We start from the raw sequence: 24,709 nt of genomic DNA on the forward strand, positions 1-24,709 counted from the left end.
GGGGGGGGGGGGGGGGAGAGAAAAAAAAAAAAAGTCTCAATATCAATAGTTCCACCATGTTAAGAAGAAAAAAAATTTAATACCTTTAAATATTAAACACATTCTAGAACTTCAGGGGTTTTTTTTATTTACTGCAGTTAGCTATCTCAGGAACCGTTTCATTTTATTGTTGAAACAGGAGGTTATACTCAATAGGAAAACTCATTTCCAATGTTGTGGTGTATAAGTAACAAACTGTTGGATTTTATGGTTTGGTTTTTTTTTTCTTGAACAGATTCTTGAGATACCAACATTACCTTGCTATAAAGCTTTGCATGCCTTGTTTATCAAGATGATGATATACTAGAAAGTACTGCCTATCGTATGTAGCATCTCAACTTTAAGAAGATATGTTGAAGAAGTACTTTCCCCTAAGGGCTAAAATGAAGGCAGTGCATTTCCCATAGGGGAAAAAAAAAAGAAAAAGAGCCCAACATAACCATCTCCGAGAAAAAAATGCTATTGTGTGGCATAGTGAACGTTGAGAGAAGGGAGAAATGGCCTTGCTGAAAATAAGCTGGAGATTTTTACTGATATTCAGAAACAAACTCCTGAAAACAAGATTTTATTGGATGTTTATCTGGCTGGTTCCTAAGGTAACACAGCTAAAAAGCAGCCTCTTATCTTGAGAGCAAGGAAGAAACTCTGAAAAGAATCTACACTGCAACTCTTGAGGAAAAAAAGGGTTGTTTCACAGGCAAACCCTATGGCTGTCTTATCACAGTGTCTGGCTGACAAACTGAATGAAAGTGTTCTTAAAAGGTTTCATTATAAGATGACACAGTATATCAAAAAGTATCAGCTATTTCTGATTCGATATGCAGTCCAATAACTCTCCATCACCACGCAATGATCTCCCTGCATGTTAAAGCCCCTAGCCTTGATGAGGCTGGGGAGCAGAAACACACACCGACAAAATTCTAGAAACTGTCGTAGTTACAGCAAAACTGGAGACAAAACATGACAGAAATTCCTCAGCTGCATTCACTCTAAAAAGAAACTCCGCCCCCAGAATTTGAAGTATGTAACACGCACACAACATTCCTGAACCCTCATTTATACAGAACACATCAGCCAGCATTGAAATAAGGGGTTTTGTTCAACTTGGATTGTGAAGTCTCAAGTGAAGCAGCTAACATATTAGTGAAATGATCTTTCGCCCTAGTCTGGTAAATCTTAAGCTAATGTCTACAGCAGCTGTCCTAAGTTAAAGCCTTTTTAAATTATAATTCAGACAGAGCAAAAAGAAATATGTACATCTATAAGCTTATAGCATAAAAAAAAAAAAAAAAAAAAAAAAAAAAGAAAAAAAAAAATGAGGGGGCTGCGTTCCCTGGAATCATGCAAGGAAAAGAAAAAAGGAAATAAAAGAGAAAGGAGAAAAGGGGAGGGGGGGGGGAAATAAAGAGAAACTAGCTCATGACAGCGGTTGCATCCCCATCTCTCCCTGCTTGGAGCACACGTAGCTCGCTCACCCTGTGCTCACACAGCAGTGTTGCTGTCAAGCCCAGCTGCCCAGCCCACTGCAAGACAAGGAGATGGCAAAGCTATTTTGTACAAACCACATGACTAAGTTATATTCTGCCCGTTTCAAAGGAGCTGCAAAATGAGGGCTGTTGCTCTGCCTGCATAACAAAAGGGGACAAAAAAGAAGTGCCTGCTCCGCTAAACCAGCTCTCAAGCTGCTGAGTCACTGAAGAGGTGGCAGCTGAAACAAAAACAAACTGCAAAATAAGCACAATGAGTGAAGAGCACTGCTACATACCTGGACTGTGCCTTCTGCAGCTGTTAGAGCACCTTCTTTTAATAAAATGATGACATGAGATATTATAAAAACTTTTCAAGACACTGAAACTGAAGTCACTCATCATTTATGTAAAATTGCAAATTCACACCACTGCCAGAAAGTACAAAAAGAAACTATTCCAATTTTAATGAGACTATAGATTCAGTCTACCGATGTAGATATAACAAGGCTGACGGGAATTCATTCGGCAGTCAAACAAAATTAATAGCTATCTCCAAGACTGTGTTATGTGCAGAACACCACTATTTCTGCCCTCCCTTGCCATCTGATGGCTCTTTTAACATCGGTTTGCTCACCAGGAATTTGAACAGCCTGAGATTTCATGAAGAACAAGTAGCTTCTTCCCAGCCTGCTCACAAAGACCATGAGAGCACTCACGATGCTGGGCAGCACAGCTCTCATCACCATTTTGAAAGCCTCTGTGGATATTAAAAACCCCAAAATGATGCCCAAAGTATAGCACGTATATACTATTGAGCTGGGTAACAGAATATTTTAGTGTCAGGAGAACCAATAAAGACGAATAAAAAAGAAATGAAAGAGAGACTGTATTATTTCCTCTGCCACTGGTCCTTTGCATATTCCTGAAAAGCCACTTATATTGCTCTTCTATGTCTCCTCTGGGTTTCCAGTACTTTCAGTATTTGAACTGTCGGGACTGTATCTTACGTGGTCCTACAGCAGCATTCAAGGTGGGATTCAGTTTGAAAACTATGAATCTTACTATTCTGAGCCCAGAAATGTAACTGCTTTAACAAGCCACGCACCCCGACTCATGTGCAGACTCATTGAAGAGGTTTGAGGGACAGGACAGTTCTCATCCTCTCCATTTGCAAAATACCAAAGGCTTAGAGAGGGAAAGAGGAGGGGGTAGGGTAAACATACTCAAGACTGTATCAGCATCTTGAAGAAGGCTACCTCACGTCCTGCACCATGACTCTATCCAGAACCCCCAGCAGAAGTCACCATGGTCCAGCTCCCTAGGAAACGCAGAGACCCTGCAGTTTCAGACCCCAAAAATGAACTTTCCAGATGGAGAAACAAGACACTGGTTTTCATGATCTGAATGAAGAAGAGATCGTGCAGACAATGTAGGGGACTTCCAACCAAGAAGGAAGACTGACCCAATTCTGAAAACCCAGCACTGTAAGATGGGTAAGTCTGTAAACTCTGTAGATAAGCCCTGACATAGGGCAATGTACTGCAAGCACAAATAGATCTCATGACAACAATGGGCCAGTTACAGTAATAAATCTTTTCTTATCAGAAAAAGATCCTCAGAAAGATTAATTACAACACATATCGTGTCCAAGGAATACCCACTGTTGAAGCTTTTTGGTTCATTCCAAGGTTGAGTGAAAACAGACTTAAGGCAGTCAGTCCACAGTGTTTGAGGACATGACTTATAACCCACCTTTCAACAGATCAGTCATTGAGATAAGGGAAACCTACACTAATCCATCAGAGGGGAGCTGTCATTATAGCCAGCGCCCTGGGAAAGGCTGAACAGATAGACCTCATATCAGCAAATGGTTCTGACGCACTGGGAAGTCAGTGAAGAGCTTGAGGAACACTACCATCCTGATTACTGAAGGTCAAGATGACAAAAGTAGTCCTTACTCTGAAATTCTGGAATTACTGCAGGTAGCCTGAGTTTGTGAACTAAGACAATCCAATATTCTCAAGAGCAGTATTAGGCATGATCTCCTTTCTCTCTAAGATATATAATAAGAAGTAGCTGCCTTATGACCCCTTCTGCTAGGATGAGAGGAAATAGGCTTGGCAGCTGCAGGGAAGGACCTCTTGTCAAAGCAGCACCTCAGAAAAATAATGGACACATACAAGACCAGACATGGAAGCAAGACAGTCCAATGCCTAACCTAGATGCCAGAAAAGTCATAGGAGCCACAGAAATTGGAAGGAGGAGATGGAAGTAGGGCATCCCCAAGCCTTACACAGATTCAGAGAATCAAAATGCATTCAGTTGAGTGTCTGCAGGTCATACAACCAAAACAGCGTAAGTAATGTTTTCTCTGAAGAAAATCTGTTGCAGAACCTGGAACTTCAGACAGATTCAAATACAAGGTCTTATGGTTGAAGACATGCTATGTTTCCATTTCTCAACAGATGAGACCTAATGACCATTACCATAATGATCATTTTTGTCATAGAGTAGGTTAGTTATAAATGTTAAAAAGCCCAAAACTGTGTTCAAAAGTAATGATTTCTAATGCATAATAAAACAGAATTGGGGAAAAAAAAGTATTTTAATAGTACCTGAACAATATAAAACAGGCTGAAGATTGAAAACAATTTTGATATAAGTAACCAAAGTCATGTAGTAAATTCCTTAATCAAACCACATCAGCCTCAAAAATAGTTCCTCTCATCCTTTTTAGTTTTTGCACTATCACCTACTTCACTACAAGAGAACATTAATGAAAATAAATTGTCTTGTACAGATTCTAATTTACACTGTACCTTTACTTGTTTAGATATATTTATTAGATACAGATTTACACACCTAGTTCAGCTATCACTGTATCTATATATCATTTGCACATGTAAAGCTGTAATATAACAGGGTGAAAGTCAAACCATGTATCACTGGCTTTCAACTGCATGTAAAATGGAAGATCAACTACTGTTCCATAGTTGAACTGCACTTTAAGAGCTATCCATAACCCCTTCTAATACATATCTCCAAAATCAAGACCATCCCTACTATCAAAACAGCTTGGGGACTAGCTTAAAAAAGCTCGTCGGCTTCTGAGTATCTGAAATCCTGAACTCTTCTTTGGAAACCACATATTTTGAATTATTAAAAATTTGAGTTTCATAGTATTAAAAATCTGGGTGAATAAGGTGCATATTGTTTGGTGCCAATCAGGAAGGCAAAAAGTAATGTCAGGCTCGCATTCCTTCAGCAAAGAGCTATCAGGCCTTTAGCAAAAAAAGATGTGGCAGATTTTTTTAGTGTTTGAGCAAACATAATAGAAAAAACAGAAGCTGTGCAGGACAGAGAAATTAAGCCAGAGGACTAATTTTGCTACAATACATGCTTCACAGTAATATTCTGTATGGATTCTTCTACATCGTGATGCGATGCTATAAGATATTTCACAGAAATATGGCCTAACTCTCTGTGTAGCTCAACTATGAGCTGGTCAAAGGGAACTGATGACGTTGGTTTACAGTCTTCACCAAAACAGTGTTTGAAACAAATACCAGCACTCCACAAACCAGATCTGCGTGCAACTAACTGGCAAAATAAGAAAGAGGATCAAGTAGCAACATCAATACCTTCAGCAAAAATTGCCAATTTGCAACACCACTATAATGCTCATACTGCATTAAGTGTGTCCTCACACAAAAGTTCAGCCTTCCTCCACTTTTAAAGCAGACAAAGCACTAAGTATTCATAGAGGAAGGATACAGTGTCTTATATGCTTATTATAACGTACTGAGCACCCACTTTCCTTTCTAGGCAAATCCTAAGTGATTCTTGACCTTTCATTCTTGTTCAGCCCTATCATCTCCTACTGCCTTTTTTTTTTTTTTTACTCCTCCATGAAACTTAGGAATAAATTAAAATTTCCCTCTTACTATTACTATGGGCTTTTGGCCACAACATGTTTGTATTTTTGTCCCACTCCTCCCCTCGCTCTTGGTTTGACGGCTTCATTTTGTATGTCAACTCATTTTATTTCCTGAATTTTCATTTTTATTTCCTGTTTTTCTTTACTCATCCTTCCCCTTTTGACTCTACGTCTTCCCCTCATCTATCGCCAGCAGATTTCTGGTGCTTCTGGTTACACATTCATAGGAATACTTCTTACCAACACTGCCAACTGACTGCCTGTTGCCACAGAATCTGAAGGGAGCAGCAACCTGCAGCTGCTTCCAGAACAGAAGAAATAGGAAAAATATTACTAGGAAAGCAAGAGGAAGAAAACACAAATTCATTTGCCATGAAAGATTAGCAATAACCATTCCTCAGATGAACCAGGGTTTGAAGAAGCTCTGAAGGAAGAAGCAAAGAGTGGATTCGAGGGTTGAAATTTCCCCAGGTAATTGACAACTGTAGGATAGACAATTTGGGGGAAACAGACAGCTATGGATAAAAGATGGTTGGAAGTTTGCTTAGTTAGGTTTTTTTGTTTTCATCCAGGTCAGAATAATATTATGGACAAATCACAAAAATCTATCTATTCTATATGGAGGGAATAAAATGGTAGAATACATGACCTACTTGCTAAACCCCAAGGCAAAACTTGGAAAATATCACTGTGTTTGTACATTCTACTTTACAAACTTTTATATTGACAAATTCCTGAAACAGGGAATATTGCCCATTTTCCAGTCTCTCAAATAGCAGAAGACACAGATCAAAGAAAACTGCTAAAAATGCCTATATGGATAACTGCACTTCATCTAGAAGACACTGCTTACTTTCAGAACGTCAGCTATGGTGGCAATCTGCGTTAGAAGGAACGTGCAAGGAACTGGGTGCATCTAACACAAACTCTTTTATCTTTCCCCCAGAACTAGCTGTGTCTGAGGGAAATAATTTTGAGAATGTACCGCTGGTGAAACTAAACCAACATCAGCCCCAAAACAGTCAGAAACGCTCTCCTTACAGAAACAGTAACCACCTGGAGCTCTGTCAGAGCAAATTAGACTTTGATAGTGGTTCCAGTGGAACCTGAGGAAGATAGGTGGTTGTACAGTGTTAATTCTGTAGCTTGAGGACAAGCTGTATGGACACTTAAAGCAGAGAGGAAAAAGAAAGAATCCAAATGCTTTCGTTAACATTAAACTGAGATTGCCATTGCTCTGCTTTAAAGGAAGGAAAATACCCATAACCCTGGAGAGACTACAAGAGAGGAATACTCTATCCAGATAATTACTGTAATTATTAGTTTATGTCTGAGATTAGCTTGCGCTAAGCACCCTTGGATAGAAGGGATTTGCAAACAATACATGTTTATGACACAGTGCTCCATCAGGTAGAAAAGGTAATTTGCCCATCTCGGGCTATTTGGAGTTTGAATCCTGTGTCTATATAAACTACTCTGTAACTTTGTGACTGACTGGGGAAAAAAAGCTCTCAATGTTCTACTATAAAGTGTATGTAAAAATAAAATGTATTTATTTTTAGTATTTGGCTCTAGATGGAAGTGTGAAGTTAAAAATATCTTCAGGAAAAAGGTTGAAAAAAAGTTTAGGATGCAAGATAATCTTAGAACAGCAAACTTGGGTCTCCACTGAGAACCACCCCTGCCGTGGGCAGTAAGAGCCAACCATCACCCAACTCTACTCACCCCTACGGCAGTACATGACAACACAGGGCATATGTCTGATACACACAGAGCTTTCAAAGAAAATCTAGCATCAGGCAGACACACACTTACAGACATGAAAACCAACAGCTTAGCAGGGCTTCAAAATGGCACATATGTGAAACATCACTTTCCAGTTACACCGTATGCATAGTACATCTTTAAATACCAATGTGACAATTGAGCAGTCAGGGCTTTGTGAGACATTTCAAATCAGTGGTATAGCCCTTCCTCTCTTAGCTTCTTTCACCACTCTGACCATGCAGTCCCCTCCTAGTGTCAGCCAGGAGGTGAGAGTGTCTTTGGCTTCATTGGGTGCTCCTCTCACCATGCTGGAAGCTGTAGCTCCTTCTCTTTTTAAAGGTGGGACAAGGAAAGAGCACGCATCACAAAAAACTCTGCCAGGAACCATCATGGTGACAAAGGCCATCAGTCAGGAAAAAACAAGCTTTTCCTTTCCTGAAAACAAATACCACAAAAAGTATTCTTGCTATCCATCACATGTTCTTGCTTAAAGCAAACAACTGATATAAACCAACCTTGAAATATCTGACATATCTTGACCCACAATGCAACATCCCTCCTCCAGGAAACAACTCTTCTACCACAAAGAAGTCACCATCACGTTGCTGACTACATAACTCCACAGCAATCGATCTCTTACAAGACCCATGTGTTATAAACATCAGCAGAAACTTGAGAAACCGGATCCTCTTGTATTTCCACCTCCTCTAGACTCAGTGTGGTATTTACTGTAGCTCAGTGAAGACCTGCAATACCATTTTAGAGAGGATACTGAGACTTTAAGAATTGTTTTGGTTCCAATTTGGCACAAAATGCAAAACATTTTGAAATCCTGCACAAAGAATTGTTCTCCACCTAATTCTGGGATAGTCCAATTTATGAGAATAGTCTACGACCAAAGCAGAGATCAACAGCCAGTGCTACATTTCCTAGAGCTGTGGGAGCCACCACAGTGACACAATGGCAAGTCAGCCACCGCCTTTCCCTGCCCACAGGACCCCATGATGACTCCTGAAGTCCACCAAGTACATTCTCTGCTCCTAACATCTACCTCTGCCATTAATACAGTGGGGCTGGTTTGGGTTTTGTTTTGCGGTTTGTTTTTTGTTAAGGCAAGGCCCTCTGAGTCATCAGAGCTAAGGAAGAGAAGCCAATTTGGGGAGAGAAAGTAGAGGAAAGAAAGAATGCACCATTCACAGATTACTCTCTGTCAATGTCCAGGCTTGTTACAGAGGTAGCTCTTAAGCAAGCTGCACAGACAGGTGAGCAGAAGAAAGAAACTGCTTTTGTCAAATAATCTAGATGCACATACCATGCACTTGTTTCTTCTCCTTCCAAATAGAACTGTTTAAGTACTATTAGCAACTAAGCACAAAACCTCAAGCCATCAAAGTTTCCAAAAGAGCAATACAGTATAGTTTTTGATGAAAATTAACAAATGCAAAAAATGCAATGTTCCTTCAAACATCTTAAGTTTCTGAACCCTCTGGATAAAACTAACTCTTCCTTCCTTTATTCTCTGAAGTGATATTATCAATGTTAATAGCTATGCTTGCTTTCACAGACATTCCAGTTTTATACCACAGCATGTTTTCCACACATACACCTCTTTTCATCAAATACAACTTACCGTTAATCCTACCCACTACTACTGGACAGTACAAGAGGATAAGGAAAGAGTAACTTCAGTCCTCTACTGCAGAAACAACATTTATGTAAAGTACCTATAAATGTGGAATTCTTTCAATACATCTGAGAAAATGTTGTTCTAACTAATAAGCACTCTAATCAGCAGTTAATTATTTGTGTATGCATACAGAAATATAAACCCATCGTATGGCTATCTCTATATTCTCACATGTTCCATACACATATATTTTACACACTTGCTTCATCAGCAGGAAAGGCTACTCAGAACACCATTATGGAAAATATTTGTAACAAATCTTTTCTCCAGACCTGCTCCTTCCATCTTCTTGGCTCTGAAGACTGGAAAACTTTGTCTTGATATGTTAAAGTTTGCATGAATAGCAAACCAGAGAATTCAAGTTCAACTTCTGATTTAAAAAACAAGTTATGTTCAGCTTTTTATGTATCAAACCTAAATATGTATCACAGAGATAGGACCAACATTGCAATGTCCATTTGTGCTCAACCAAAGTCATGCTCAGAAACTCAACATCTACACCCTACTGAAAGCGACAGACTGCAATTTCACTGGAAAACAGGCATTTAACTTGTTAATAAGAGGTTAACAACGATAATGTTGTTCTTAGACAACAGCATCTGAGCACACACTCATTATTACAGCATATTTATCCAAACCCAAAATTTGGCACTAAATCTTAATAGCCCTGCATCTAAGCGTAGTTTAACATAGTCTTGAAATAAAACTAAGGTGATACATCATACAGAGAATAACTTACATATTCATTGCCTAAAAAAAACCCACCATTTAAAATTTTGAAACAGGTTAAAGTAAAATGCACTAGGTTTCTGTAGAACATTTCTTTCCTACAAACATTAAAGTAGCCTCTAAGCTCCACCACAACATATAAACACATACCTTTTTGCAGTAGAAGAAAATCTAACTATATGTAATTCCTAAAACTCACTTCAGTTTGGTGAAACTGAAAAGCAAAATGTGTTTCATGTGAACAACCACACTAGTGGAAAAATCATTACTTAATATTCAGGTTACTTACAGATTTGTTGTCCAGCCTGCAAGATCTCCACTGTCCATAATAAGGTGATTTCCATCCAGCAGCCCGGGAGGGCTACTAGAGAAGGCAGGTGTCGGAGACTGGGAAGAAAGAGAATCCATGCTCCCAGTTGGGGTGTCTTCTCTTGGAGAGCTGTGACTGTCAGCTAGAAAAGAGAGCACAAGTCAGGAGGATACTAAATGAAACTTCTCACGAGCCAAAGAAGCTGCTTTGGTAACAATATCCTGAAATATGTACAAGAAAAAAAAACAACTTACTGTCCCATTTTCACAGGATATTTTGGAGGACAAGCAATCCCCCAGCGCTTCCCCAAAAGGTACCATTGCACAATTTCCCCCATCATTATCACCAGGCTATCTTCACAACACAACCTTTTCCTGGTCCCCTTCTTGTCATGTGTTTTATGTGGTTGAACCACTAGATTTTGGGCGGTTATTTTTAGACATATGCATCACTTCAGATAACAAAATAGCTCAGGCTATACACATTTGCATGTCTCTCTAAAAACAACTTAATACACATTTGAAGAAAAGATTGCTCTCAAGTACCATAAGCACAGTCCTATTAAACACGAAACAATGAAATTTTTAGAAGGGTCAGAATAAGCAGGAGATCTCTAACAAATGCACAACACCCAAGAACGTTACTTTTATTACACCTTTTTAATGGTGTTACTTTAAAGAGAACTCACTGTATTCTGGTCTACTATTCGTTTTCATAAGCTACTTTTAGAACATGACTTAGGAGACAACACATTCAGATATGACTGCTTAAGAAAACATTAAAGGAGCACCATTCCTATCCCATAGACAGTAAGAAAAAGTTACCAATGTGTCACAACCCTCACTGCAAAGCATGCTGGTTTGCATCTAGCCAAATAGCACATTCTTCACCGAAAAGCTAACCTTCACCCACAGAGCTTTTCCCTTTTAAATTTTTATTTAAATATCAGCTGTACATTTTTTAAATTCTAGAAGAGGTCTATGAAATGAGGATGATTGTAAACATTAAAGTGTCCAGCAAAATTAATCCACAGTCTCAAATGGGGCCTGTGACTATTTTCAGAATATTAATATTTAACAGTAACAAGAGTCATTTCTAACCACCCTTTACAAGGCTCCCTGCATCCTTTCCTTTTCTCCTCTGTCTATCCTATTCCTATTGGTGCTCATGAACACAGCCCACAGCCCTGCATCACAAAAGCCCCTCTAGTGTGGATTAGATACCACTGACCCCACAGTCTTAATAAAGAGTTCTGCTCCTTCAGGGCCAAAAGCTTTGAGGAAAAAAATGAACAACAAAGTCCTAACACAGCATCACAATAATATGATCAATAGCTGTTAAAATATTGGACTCTCTTGACAAGCTCTATCTCCTCTATACTGTACTATATAAGGCAAAGTCCTGTACAGTCTTACTAATTCTAAATTAATTAGCATCTGTACAGTGAACAACTGAGATTAATTCTACTCCATCAAGCTAAGCAGTACTCTTACAATAATAAATGAAAGAAATCGTTTTGTCCTTAAATAAAAATGCAACATCAATGAAACATGGACAATGGAAAGCCACCTTCACTGGATAAAATCCCTCTCGTAACTTTATTACTGCCTCAACCAGTTCAATTTCTTCTGCTAACAAAGCACTCGCCTGCTTCCCCAGCCTCACCACCTCCCAGCAACGCTCAGAGAACAACTTCCCTAGGGAGTAAAACGACATACAACTGAAAACACTGAAATGATAAGTGATCATCTGGAAGTTTCTCCCTAAAGCAGCTGCTAAATTAGCCCATAGTAACAAAGTATGATAGGCTCCTCAGAGGAGAGCTTTAACCTAGGATGGTGAGTCAGTCACACTCCAGCCCAATCCTGCTCAACTAGGCCACAATGCTGCCGCTCATGTTTGCATGACATGACATGAGAACTCTAGGAGTATCAGGTAAAAACTAATTAATTACATCTCATTTGCAGACATATGTGTCACAGTGATAAAGATCTGAGGGATTAGAAAGTAATACTGCAATTTGACTTTATGAAGAAACTGAATTCCTTAAAACTAAATAGACTTAAGTCCTTTAAACTCCTCACGATTTCTTCTCAAAGTATTAATGCAACCCAGACTATCAAACTACATACACAGGATTAGAAGGCCATGTGTACCTCGACCATTCACTTAACATTACTAAAACAGCAGTAGAAAGGAATATTAATCTGTTCTTTAATATTATGAATATGCCCAACTCACCACACCTCCCTACAGAAAGCAAAGGCTTTTCTGTTGAATCATTTCTTAGATCACATAGAAAAAGTTAAAAAACACTAAACACTTCAGTCACACACACTGGAGTCTACAGTATACAGGCAGTTGCATTTGACATTATCGTAAGCAAAGCTATGTTAAATCTTTCCTGAAATTTTACTTCTTCCTTCCCTTCCTTCCTGAGACAGTGTTTTCTCATGGTCAATACTGCGTTGCACTTTCAAGAACAGGATCAGGTTTTGAAATCTAAAAACAAATCAGGTACTTAAACAGGAAAACGCCTGCTAAATTCTAAATAGGATTAAGTGAACATCCTCTAAAAACATGTTCAGAGATACTTTACATTTCTGATGCTTTCAATTGTCTGTCTTTACAAAGTAAAACAATACCTTTATTCAGGAAAAGGCAACTCTGTGTAACTGCAAAAACAGATGACTAATGATCATCTAGAACATTTTCATGATTAAAACCAAAATATGCTCAAAACCTAAGTCTTTGAAATAGAGTGCCATTGCTCTAATTTCAACAGTACAAAGATTTCACCTCGTACGATGGTGACAAAGTTCTGATAAGTTCAGAAATTACAGTAACTCCTGTACATGGCAGAAGCCATAGAACTGGATCTAGTTACCTCTATTAAGCTTAATAACCTGCTTTTGATTAATGCCCATCTCATGTTGGGCCAAAACTGTATCTTACAGAGAATCTTTGTCTGGAGACATCAGCGCATTATAAAGGTAATGGAGAATCTATTGGCTGCCAATTAACATACTCAATGATTCACTTCACTAGGCTTTATTTTCAGGCATGACCCATGTAATATGCATTGCTACTAATTATAGTATCTCTCATAACCAGTTTCTGTGCTGTGTGAAGGTATTTAAATGATCTCCTTCATAAGTTTAACAATAAATCTCTTACTATAAGGGATTTTGCAGGTTTGGAATCATGCACCTGCTTTATAAACCTGTTACAGCATCCCAGGGTTCCCTCTGAAGAGCGTACGTCAGATCTGAGTTCATGATTTTTTGTTACGGTCCCATGAGTGACACTTTTTCCACCACTTACTCCTACTCATCAATCCCGTTTGTACATCCAAGGCTGGCATTTTTTTGCCACAGCTTTAAATTAATAGCTTATGATGAGCCAACTGCCCACTGTGACTAGCAGAGTCACTGTTTTTAAGGATGCAGTCCTGCATTCTGTAGCTACATGCTACTTTTTCCTCCAAAAATCTGTCAATTTATTTCTCAAGACAACCAAGAATATTTTGTTTGAATGGGTGCATCTTAGCACATGACCACAAGTCCTATATAACTGCCATTGTTATTATTTGCAATTCTGCTTAAATTTGTTCCATGTGTAAATATATCATCAAGGATATGTATTTACCTTTCTAAATACTGCTGCTATATTAGCACTCCTCCAGTTTCTTCAAACTTCTTCAGCATGCTACAACATGTTTTAAAAATTGACATTGCCAGGCCTAACAACCCCATGACCAGAGAACTTTTTTAGGACAAGTTTGATGGCTTCACATTATTGAAAGTATTGCAACAGGCCTACCTGTGAAGATTTCTGCTTGATCCTGATGATTATAAATCATCAGGAAATCAAATTTTCATAGCTAAATTCTTTCTAAGGGTTCTTCCAAACTTGTAATGCATATTGACTGCTACCCATTTCCTTCCCCCCCTTTCCTGTATTTTGCTTTGTGGAGCAGGTAAAGATCCTAAACTGCTGGAGATTAAAAAGCCTTTAAAGTTCTGACATGGTTTGTTTTTTAAAGGGTGCTTAAGGACATTGCTAAAATTGAATCAGCTTTACGGTTTTCATTTTACCTCAGAGGTCAGGGGCTCCCTAATATTTTTATTGTTTCTCTCCTCTCACTCCTCTTTCCCTCCAACACTGCTCTCCAGTGAGCAGCACCGTCAGATTTCCCACTTCTATGAAAAGGCTGACTGCCACATTGGACTGGCAGGTCCTTCCGAAGAGGAGCTCCAGAAACTTCCTATTCTTCTTTTCTACCACTTGAACTCTAATGAGGTCTTACACTATAAAATAGAGAATATGTGAATTATTTTAAAGCTAATTTATATAATCCTTTGAACATATAGTTTGGTGTTCTTAGAGCCTCCATTTTCTCTCCCTAAAAATGTCAATCCCCCTCCCTTTTCTCTTCCATTACACTCATCTTTAGGTGCCAAAGAGAGGCAGAACAGATGAAGGGCATGAGGGTTCTCAGCATAAAAGCAGTAAGTCTGTATGACATCTCAAATTTTTGTCAACACTCCAGCCACCAAACTCTTCACCCTTTCTTCTTCATATTTGTGGGAAGCCTCTGAGTGCCTTTGGCCTTCAGCTTGGCCATCTTTCTAGAGCTGCCACCAAGCTGCTTCTACGATTCATCTCCTCATCCTACAGAAATAGGTGTAAGATCCAATTTTACTCTTGGAGTTAAAATTTGTTTTACATTTTCACCACCTTTTGCATACTATTTAAATTTTTTGACTGCTCGGCTCCATTTAAACTGTCATCTAAATGATCTTTGTGTTTCACTGTTCTAATCACAACACTCATCCAAGCCTTAGAGCTTTCACTGTGCCTCTGCAATAGATATCCATGCCTTGCCTCTATGGCTGTTCACAGCTCACAGCAGACCTATCTAGAAAATAAGATAGTTTAGCTTGATCTTAACCATTTACTGGTTGTGGTTAACTGGTACTACTTACCATTCGGTTTTTAACCCAAATATCCTTCCTCCTTCTGCACCTCGTGTCACCCTTTCTCATAATGAAAAATCCCCACAAAGTAAGGAAGTACATATATAGACCAAGACTTACCTCATGTAGCTTCTCTCTAGCAAATATGTAACCCTCAATCCTTTTTCCCTTTTGTCTGGATGAGCCTGAGATATTAAAGGCTCTCAGACCCTCCATACCAGCATTCTGAACTCAGCTTCTACCTAACTGAGCATGACATGCCTCCCAGTTGCCTTTTTTACTCCTTTTTCCATCTGGCTAGTCTAAGAATATTTTTTGTTGGCATCCAAAGTTGAAAAAACCTGAAATACTTTGGCAGTGTCAATAATCAGATCCTTACTTTACTCCAAGAATTCTAAATAAGAAAAAACATTTGTAATAAAAAACCTACGAAAACCAGAGAGCTAACCACTATCAGTTACTTGCTTGAGTGACAGTTTTCTTCCAATTTCAGCTTAAGTAAACTAAAGAATTACATACTTTACTATTAAAAGAAAGATTAATCTAACATCAACATTACAACCAACGTCTATAGTTTGAGGGTAGCCAGAGGATGAAAACATTTTATGAAAGTGAATGTTTCTGGAGTGAATGAGGAACATATGACAGTTTCTGTTGAGATACACAGAATGGGCAGAACAGAACTGTCATATGTTTTAAGCATTCATCGGATACACAGATCATGGCAAAATAAGAGGATAAAAGACATGTCTTATTCTACTTTGACAGTCACACAGGTCTTCTTTTAGACAAGGGGTGATGAGGAGGATTACCGAGGAGAGTAAATTAAAGATGCTGCAAAATCCCTATTTCTACCTCAAGTCTGACATTTTCTGCATCACGAGCTGGGGAAGCAGCAGCTGCGCTGCTGTGCAGCCACCCTTCCTCCCCCATCAGCATCACAGCTGCATCCAGCTCTGAGATAACAAACATTCATTCACCGTAAATAGCTAACTTCCCACAATAATACAGAAGTTTAACCAAGTAGAAAGTAGCTTTGCTCTTATGTTAATTTGTGGGTACGTACTATGTTTTCATTTTAATAGGAATCTCATAGATCAGGGACAGAGAAAAAATATGAGTATTGTAAATATCCTCTGCCAAGTGAGAACGTAGGTCCATGTGCTAGAGCTTCAGCACCCACAGAAAACAGGCATGAAAAACGTAACTGAAGCTAAGTTGTCTCACACAGCTAATAAAACAAAGTGATCCCATGATAGAAGTACCAATCACTCTGGAAAGGATTCAGCCATTCCTGGAAAGCTAGAAGTTAACACTTGTGGAGAAAGCTTTATGTGATTGAGTGATCAGAGGATTCCACAGTCAAGAACGGCCTTTTCTAGACACAGGGCCGCATCCTTTGTTCACTAGCACAGAATCATCTAGGTTGGAAAAGACCTTGAAGCTCCTCCAGTCCAACCATCAACCCAACCTTGACAGTTCCCAACTCCCCCAGATCCCTCAGCACTGGCTCAGCCCGACTCTTCAACCCCTCCAGGGATGGGGACTCCCCCCCTGCCCTGGGCAGCCCATTCCAACGCCCAACAGCCCCTTCTGCACAGAAATCCTTCCTCAGAGCCAGCCTGACCCTGCCCTGGGCAGGTTGAGGCCATTCCCTCTTGGCCTGGAACATTACCTCTTGGCTATTTACGGTACAAATCATCTTTCAGTAATCACACCAAGCACCAGGTGAACTCAGGCACTCTTCTTCAAATTTTTTAAAGCTTTCTGAATTAATGAAGTCATCTGTTTCTGAGTAAATTAACAAACTGTGTACTTTTGTATTTCACACCACTGAAACTGGTCAACAGAACTGTTTATTACTCACCTCCAGACTACTGAAATTGTGCTATTTAAACACATAAGTTTCCAAACTAAGGTAAAAGCAAGCTAACAACAATCTATTATTTGATTAAAAATAATCATAGAGAATGCTAAAACTAAGCAAGAGGGTTATTTCACTATTCCTGATTAATGGGTACTTTGGAGGTCAGATTTCTGTAAACACTCAGAAAAATAGCTTTATATTACCACATTTCATTATCAAAAAGTATCCATTATCCTCACTGTGTAGCAAACCCTATACAGTGCAGTACTGCCTTAGTATATAGTTAGTTCTTACATAAGCTTAGACATCACAGACTCACACACCCTAAAACCAACAGAGCTTTCATGGAGCAAATGGACAGCACCAGCCCACATATCCATCAGTTCCATGCTATATTTCAAAACACACGCAGTAAGAATTCTATAATCTATGCCAGCTATTTTCTTCTCTCAGACAAAATAATTAACACAACTATTAGCGTTGACTACATTTTTTTTCCTAAAGACCAACTCTGATATATTTTTCAAATGGGTGCATGTACAAGCATGTGTAGCCTAGGCACAAAGTAGTTTTTCTGTAGGAAGATTGTTTTTCCCAACTCCATAATGATTCAGATACGTCAGAAAAAGGAGGAAGCTGCACTAGACAGAATTTGCCTCAAGACTGGCTGATGCAACTCAAGAATTGTAGCCAGAAGGGTGGGTGTCTGAGTTGGGGCTAGGAAAGGGAAAGAAATGTGCTCATTTGCAAGTCATTTAGGGGCAAGTGGGGTTTGGGGACGATGCCCCTGCCATCCTCCTTTTCGATACTTTTTTGCTCATTTCTAAAATGCAAAGTTCAACTTTAAACAAGCATCTTTCTAGACATATACTTAACCTGTCATAGCAAGCAATTATTGCAATAAATATCTCCCTTATTGCAGGTCCTCTCTCAAAATTCAGGAGAAATATTGCTTATATTATATCAATAAAATCCCAAAGACACATGGAACTGTAGGTAAGCCTTTCACTGAGCAAGCTAAAACTAAAATGGGCAAAGAAATCCAATTTATTCCTCAAACTGTGGAAAAACAGTTCAAGAGAGTCACGGATACAAGGCTGGGGTGTTAATTTATATCACATAATTAAATTTTGAAACACAACAGAAATCAGATACAAGCATGCAGAGGGGTTCCTCTTTTGATCTCTGTATATTAAGATAACAAGAGCAGTATCTAAACTCAAAGATTACTCACTTTTTTAACCAGAGCTTGCTTGGCAGGAAACCGCACACAACCTCCGGCCTTACCAGGCTGGCCAGATGCCATACATTAATTTCACAGCTGAAAAATGCAGTGATGAACTGAAGCTACTTCCTGAAAACTCTGACAATAAATGGATTGTCCCAAAGCTTTCATAGTTTTTAGGTATTAGCACTGTGTGTTTTGGGTTTCCTAAGTTCCTAGGCAATGTTTACCTATAGTCCAGAACTGTGTTGAAACCTACCACCAGAACAGCTCTAGTCTGATCAGTGAGAACTGTGAAAAAGCAAAGCAGATCAAAAAAAGGATACAATGATCAGGGCTAAAAGTTCCATAATTCAGCAGCACTTCTTAAACGGCAACAAAAACTCCAAAGGCCATGAAAATGTTCTTCCATGTATCTTTTTATTTTCTGTTGTGTTAGCAATTCAGCCATTGATCAGCTGGAAAATGTCTCTGTCAGGGTCCTTCCACACCCAAAAAGGTAAGGTGTTCACATACTCTTTTTCCTGAGCTGTCAAACAGAGATAATACCATGCTGTTGTCTCTTCTTCTCTTGCCATTTAGCTTACTTCACTTGCAATTACTTCCCACGACTTATTAAAAGGAGACGTTTCTTACCAATAATTTCAAAACCTGTGGTGGTACTTGGATAATGACAAAGACTAACTGCTCTCACACTGTGTATGTGACAGGTCTCCCATAAGAAAGCCACTCTGAAACATTTTCGGTATGCTGCTGACACTTGGCTGTGCCTCCTCTCTCATTTTGTTCACCTCTCTCCTTTGCCGGAACAGTGACTTCAGTGGAGGAATGAATGAAGCAGGATGCCTCAGGCTTATTAAAAAGATGACTGAAAACAAGCTAAGCAGCCCTTAAGGAAGTTTTATCAGCTGTTTTAACTGAACATCCAGGTGACACGTTTCTTTAGGAACCTCCTAATCTCCCAGCTCATGATTTAAAAGGCAGAAGAATCGGAAGACACACTTGCTACCTCAATGCAGTTAGGTCATTTTCTTCCATGCCTAGATTCTTCTGCCATTATCCGTGCCTGATATTCTGAGGTTAGATGTCGCCCAGTGCAACATTTTTATTAATTCTTTTTTCTTCTTCCACATCTGGCAAGGCCTCGGGGCTAGCCTCAGCTGCACTGTGGAAGGGAGGCTGTGGAGATGGATAGAGGATGCTGTACAAGCACACTGGCAGGACCAAACTATGTTGATGGCCAGTAAGACAGAAGAGGTGAATGTTCTCGTCATCAGTGAATTTGCACCCATTACAGAACAACAGAAATCTACTTGCTCGGTGGGATAACCAGACTTGCCAGGAATCTTCTTGCTTGCAGATTCCCATTAACATGGTCTCTGAGGCTAATTCACTTGGCTACTGTCAAGCAGTCTTAGACGAGACTGCAATTCTAGCCAAGCTAGTCCCACCACTATTCTCCATGATATCCCCTACGTACTCAACCTCCTTCTTGGTTCAGCAAGTTGCAAGTACAGCTGGGAAGGAAAGAAATGACAGTAATGTAATTAACTTTGCATTAAATGCAATTTTCAAAAGAAGAAAAGAGAAAATAAAAGGGAAAAAGAAGACCTAAATAGGACAAAGACTCCCAGAAGCTTAGGAAGAATAAAAATACATTTTTTCCTGATGGACTAAAAAACATTGACAGAGTGGGAGCAAAACAGGAAGACGAATCATATTTTCTAACTTGCATATCAGCCTTTCAGAAAATTCACTATCTCCCCCCTCTAAGTTCTTCTCTCTTATCTTAGTCACCAGTGAAGGGAAGCAAGAGCACCCCATGTAAGGAACACCTTATTCGGTGAAATGCAACTCTTATCCACACCAAACTGGCTGAAGAGCTGAACAGCTTGAAGTCTTCATTTCACTTACACTCTTGTGTTCTGGGTGACAGCATTTACTTTCAACCAACAGAGGTTGGCCAGGGCACAGCTGGCATGTAGCAAAGATACGTCAGTGACTTCCATGCCCAGGATTAATGGCTTTTAGCATGCCAAACTGGCCTTCTTACAGTATTATGTGCCCTTGCACGTCTGTGTGCAGAAGGTAGAGAATTAAAGAGATGAAGGATTATTACAGGAGATCAGAGATTTTTAATACTGCCAGGCCTCAAGGAAAGACTGACCCCTTCTCCTGAACTCCCCATTCATTCTTTAAATTCAAATTTCAATTTTAAATCGATTCAAATTCCCTTTCCCTACACCTCTGACTTCTGCTGTGTGCATGTGTGTGTACACGTGGATGTGTTTACTTTGTACACATCTACAGCCTCTAACTTTCGTATACTGAAAGTGGACAAGCACTGGCGATGATTCTAAGGCAATTCACACAGCAACCATGAAGATCTGACATAAATCATTTGAAAAAAAAAACCAACTTAGGATATGTTTACCACATTATGACAGTTAAATCTGATTTCAGATTAACTGTGGAGCAAGTAGGCTGTAGCAAGTAGATTACTCACAGCTACAACAATGGCCAGACAATGTACACTGTGTATACAAAACATGGACTAAAATTATTTGATACCTCCAAGAAAATAAGTATCTTCTACGGACCAAAAGCTTCCCGAGCATTAGTTGATTATCTAATAGGAAACTGGGACCCTATACATAGCCACTATTAACCTAAGAAAAAGATTCACCTTTACTGGCAGTAGATCCAAAAAGACTTTTACTTTGTCTAGCACTCATCCGACTGAGAGCCATCAAGTGGAAAAAGCTGTGATAGATCACGCAGAATTACGGGAACTATTCTTGCAGCAAGGTGAAATACAAACTATCTTAAAATTGTACATGGCAAACAGCAATCATCCTGATCTTCCCCTCACAACTAATATTGGTGCACCTATTTGTAACAGCATAGCTGTGTGTTTTGCTCAGCTGTTAACAATAGCTTTGTAAGCAAGTGTTACGAGCCCTTATGGCTTTTTGATATGCCTATGTAGCTGCTTTTCTTTCCATTTCCCCTACTATGCGCCAGGTTACAGAAACACTTCCAAGCAGCAGATTCAGAAATAGAAAGAGTTCAAGGCCAGGTTTCACACCTGCAACCTTGCTGCTCTGGGCTGTTCCAGCCCTGAAGACCAGTCTCCTTGTTATAAATACAAGGCTTTCTCTAACATCCAGGTTTTATGTTTAGTAGTTCCAAATGAAGTTTATGGGTTTTTACTTACTTGTTTGGGGCAGGAAGGGATGGGAGGAGGAGGGATAGGGAATACTTCATGGAAGCTATGTAACCATTACATCTGTCATATTTACTTTGATGAAGTAATTCAACTGAATGCCACAGCAGTTCATGCTAATTAATTTATCATCCAATTTAAGACACTGTCTCACTCCAATTCCCACAAAAAAATAAGAAGGAGCTACTCCTATTCAACACTAACATACCATTCATACTTTGGCTTCCCTAAATACTTCGGAGGGTAATAGAAGTTAGCACAAGGTTTAAAGGGTTAAATAGCAGTTCTAATTTTTATGTCTTTTATAATTCTAAACAAGAATCTTTTTCTAAAGCACTATAAATAGAAAAATTTACAGCAGCAGCTATTGCAAACACCCCATATGCCTCCTGAGTTCCAGAGTCAGGGGACAGGAGAAAAATGCCTTAAAAACAAAACAAAAAGCCCCCTGTATGACACTAGTGTGCTATGTCCATGTATGTGCCAATGCAAAAATTTTGACACCTAGAGGTTATTTAAATAGAAGAAAGTATCAGCAAGCACTGTGGCTTAAGGAGTATATTTTGGTTTGTTTAGAAAACAAGCTGTTCTGTAGTTGGTCAAATCACACAAGGCCCATTTCTTGACTCCAGGTGTGATTTACGCAACTCATGCTGACTCTTCTGTTCTTCTTGGATGGACTGCATTACACTGCTACCTTACACAGGACTTTTCCTGCCATGTCGCTCTAGCAGCCCTGCAATAATAGTTCAGTAATCTCCAAGTCTCTGGTACAGAAAAAGATTGAACAAAAAAAAAAAAAATTGTTTTGCTACAAGAATATAAAAATTAAAATAAAATTGGGAGGGAACAAAACTCTAACTCTGCATTGCCTTCTAGGAGAAATATAAATGGAGCTCTCTTCTGATATATACTGACTGTCCAAATGGAAAATAAAGACCCAATGACATTTTTAAAAGAACAGGATAAACAACCCTCTGTTCTAGTGAACAGTCTTTCTCTCTCTATATAGAGACAGAGAGAGAATGCAAAGTCATTTTTACATAGCTGAGACTGTAAGCCCCAGGAGTTTCTGCATTACTAATAACAGACTCTAAAATACATTCAGATAGTAGAAGGAAACAAAACAAAACAACAACAACAAAACAAAACAAAACAAAAAACCACACCAAACTATTTCCAGAAAAAGAAAAAAACCCCACACCATAAATCCCACATCTTCATTTTAGAAGTCAAGAAAACTCTGGAAATGATCCTAATGTAAATCTCAGACGAATCCACATTTTGCTGAAACAAGAACTTCGGGTTTAGGCCACATACGAAAGTAGCTCAAAGTTCCCCATTAAGTTTAGGTCTACTTGAGAAACTGAGATGTTGAAAAACTTCAGAGTGAAAATTTAGTAACTGGCTTACCACAGAGGAAATAAGTTGAAAGAAAAACAGTATCATCTGTGACTTAAGTTTGTCTTTCAGGAAATGAAGATCCTTATGGTAGTAAATATAATACTTGAATTGTTTGCAAATAGGTTTAATCATCTAATTGCCATGTACAAGGAAAATCTCTGTGCTATCAGAACTCAGTAGAGTTAATTACTAGAAGGCAAAATAAAGATTTTTATCAAACATAGTGTGTGTTCTTCAGCTATTATATTTATCGATATTTATGTCACTCAGAACCCTTTCTGGGTGGTTGCTGCATACATTTGGTGTGCAGTCAAGAAGCTTCCCAACTGCAAACGTGCTTTTAAAAAGAAAAGCTGGCCCGAACCCTGCATTTCCAATTCAAGCAGTGGATTCTGAAGCCTGTTAACTCCCTGGAGCAGCTGATAGTTAAAGACTTGTTTCCGCTTTTCTAACAATTTCCTGGTTTGCATAACAATCCTAAAAGAAACACACTCAAGAAGTTTTCCAGTACAGAGAAATTTTTGTCTCCCAACATACTTCCAGTTTCAAGACATAGACAATATTTATATATAGTTATAATAACTTTAGAGATATATTTGTCTACAAATATATTTACATATAAATATGTATCAGCTACTTGGTTTAAAACAAGATTATGATAATTTTGCCACATCCAGGAAATACAAAACACTGGTGCTTAACTCATGCCATTGTGAATAAAGAGGGGGGGGGAGGGAAGGGGTTTAATGTTTAATTTCCTGTTAAAAACACACACAGGATAAAATCTTCCAAAGAGCAGTTATAAAACATGCATTTGTTAGCCAAGAAACTAGGTAAATATGGAATGAAGCCCAGGCTCACTTTTATTCCTTCCCCCCTCTCCAAAGAACAAAGTAACTGAAGGCCACGGCGTGTATTTGGAGGCTCTGAGCCCTTCTCAGTGACTAGATAATTCATCAGCCTGGCTGATTTATGCACCCTGTATCCACTGGGGTGGTTCCTCAGCTAATGCAATGACGCAGCTGAGCTCAAGGTACTGTATTGCCATGTATACTGCACGCATGCCAAGCAACCTTTGTACCAACTGCTGACTACCTCACCGACAACTCTCTACCTAAAAACAAATAAAATAAGCCTTAGCATGCAGTCGGGACCTACTGACAGTGTCTAGCAATAGCAGACTGAGAATTCAAGTTGACCCAGCGCTGAGGGATCTGGTGGGGTTGGGAACAGTCTGGGGGAGGTTCGTGGTTGGGCCGGAGGAGCTTCAAGGGCTTTTCCAACCCAGATGATTCTGTGAGAATACTGCTACCTTCAGTAGGAGCTAAAGACACTACAGAGGATATTTTTTTAAGAAGTTACAAGGAGAAATATTCTTTTCAGATGCCATTGAAACTCAGTGCCATCCATCCTGGAAGGGTGAGTTCAGCTGCAGCAATTCAGGCTTCATCACAGTTGTGCCACACATGATGATGTATTAGGTTATTCTGCAATTCACCACACTAGAAGTCCCAGACAAGCACCAAATTTGTGTATGATAGATATATAACAATTACAGCCTTTAACAACCCCGGTTCTTCTCTTTGTTGGGATGCTCAAATTAGACAAAAATATGGACTGGATTTTAGGAGCATTTATAACCATTTTCAACAGTAACACAACAGTAATTTTGGATCTTACAATAAAAATAATCCACCAAATACTTTCTGTATACTGTGTTAGGGTCAAAGTCAGGTCCTCAGTGAGTGCACATCTTGCAGCACAGAAGAGGTTGTGGTACTTTTGTGACCTGCTGGGATTCACATTCAAAATTAGAAGGCAAACCACTCTGTGAGTGGCTTCAATTTTGTTTTGTTTTTCAAACGAGGATAAACATTACCGCAGATACAGCTCAAGAGCTTTCTTAACTTTTGGTAGCATATTATTCAAATTAACACAGCTTAAGCTTTTTAAGTTGATGCACCTTAAACACGTTCTAGTCAAGTCATTTAGTTCTATATTTGATGCAAGAAAAGACAGGCACAGAGATTACGTATCTCTCTGGTGAATTAGATCTGATGGCAGGCATGC

General features: G+C 39.1%; 1 protein-coding gene across 3 annotated transcripts in view; it reads right to left on the reverse strand.

The window, feature by feature from the left end:
• Positions 1 to 24,709, reverse strand: part of ARHGAP10 (Rho GTPase activating protein 10) — a 130,820-nt gene that overhangs the window by 17,911 nt on the left and 88,200 nt on the right. For all 3 annotated transcript variants that reach the window (XM_026848015.1, XM_026848016.1, XM_026848014.1), the window contains one exon: positions 9,918 to 10,080. In XM_026848015.1, coding sequence (XP_026703816.1) covers positions 9,918 to 10,080 — 163 coding nt within the window. The remainder of the gene's footprint in view (positions 1 to 9,917; positions 10,081 to 24,709) is intronic.

The sequence above is a fragment of the Athene cunicularia genome, assembly GCF_003259725.1.
Source record: "Athene cunicularia isolate RWA chromosome 4 unlocalized genomic scaffold, athCun1 chr4_part2, whole genome shotgun sequence".
In the NCBI taxonomy this organism is placed as follows: domain Eukaryota; kingdom Metazoa; phylum Chordata; class Aves; order Strigiformes; family Strigidae; genus Athene; species Athene cunicularia.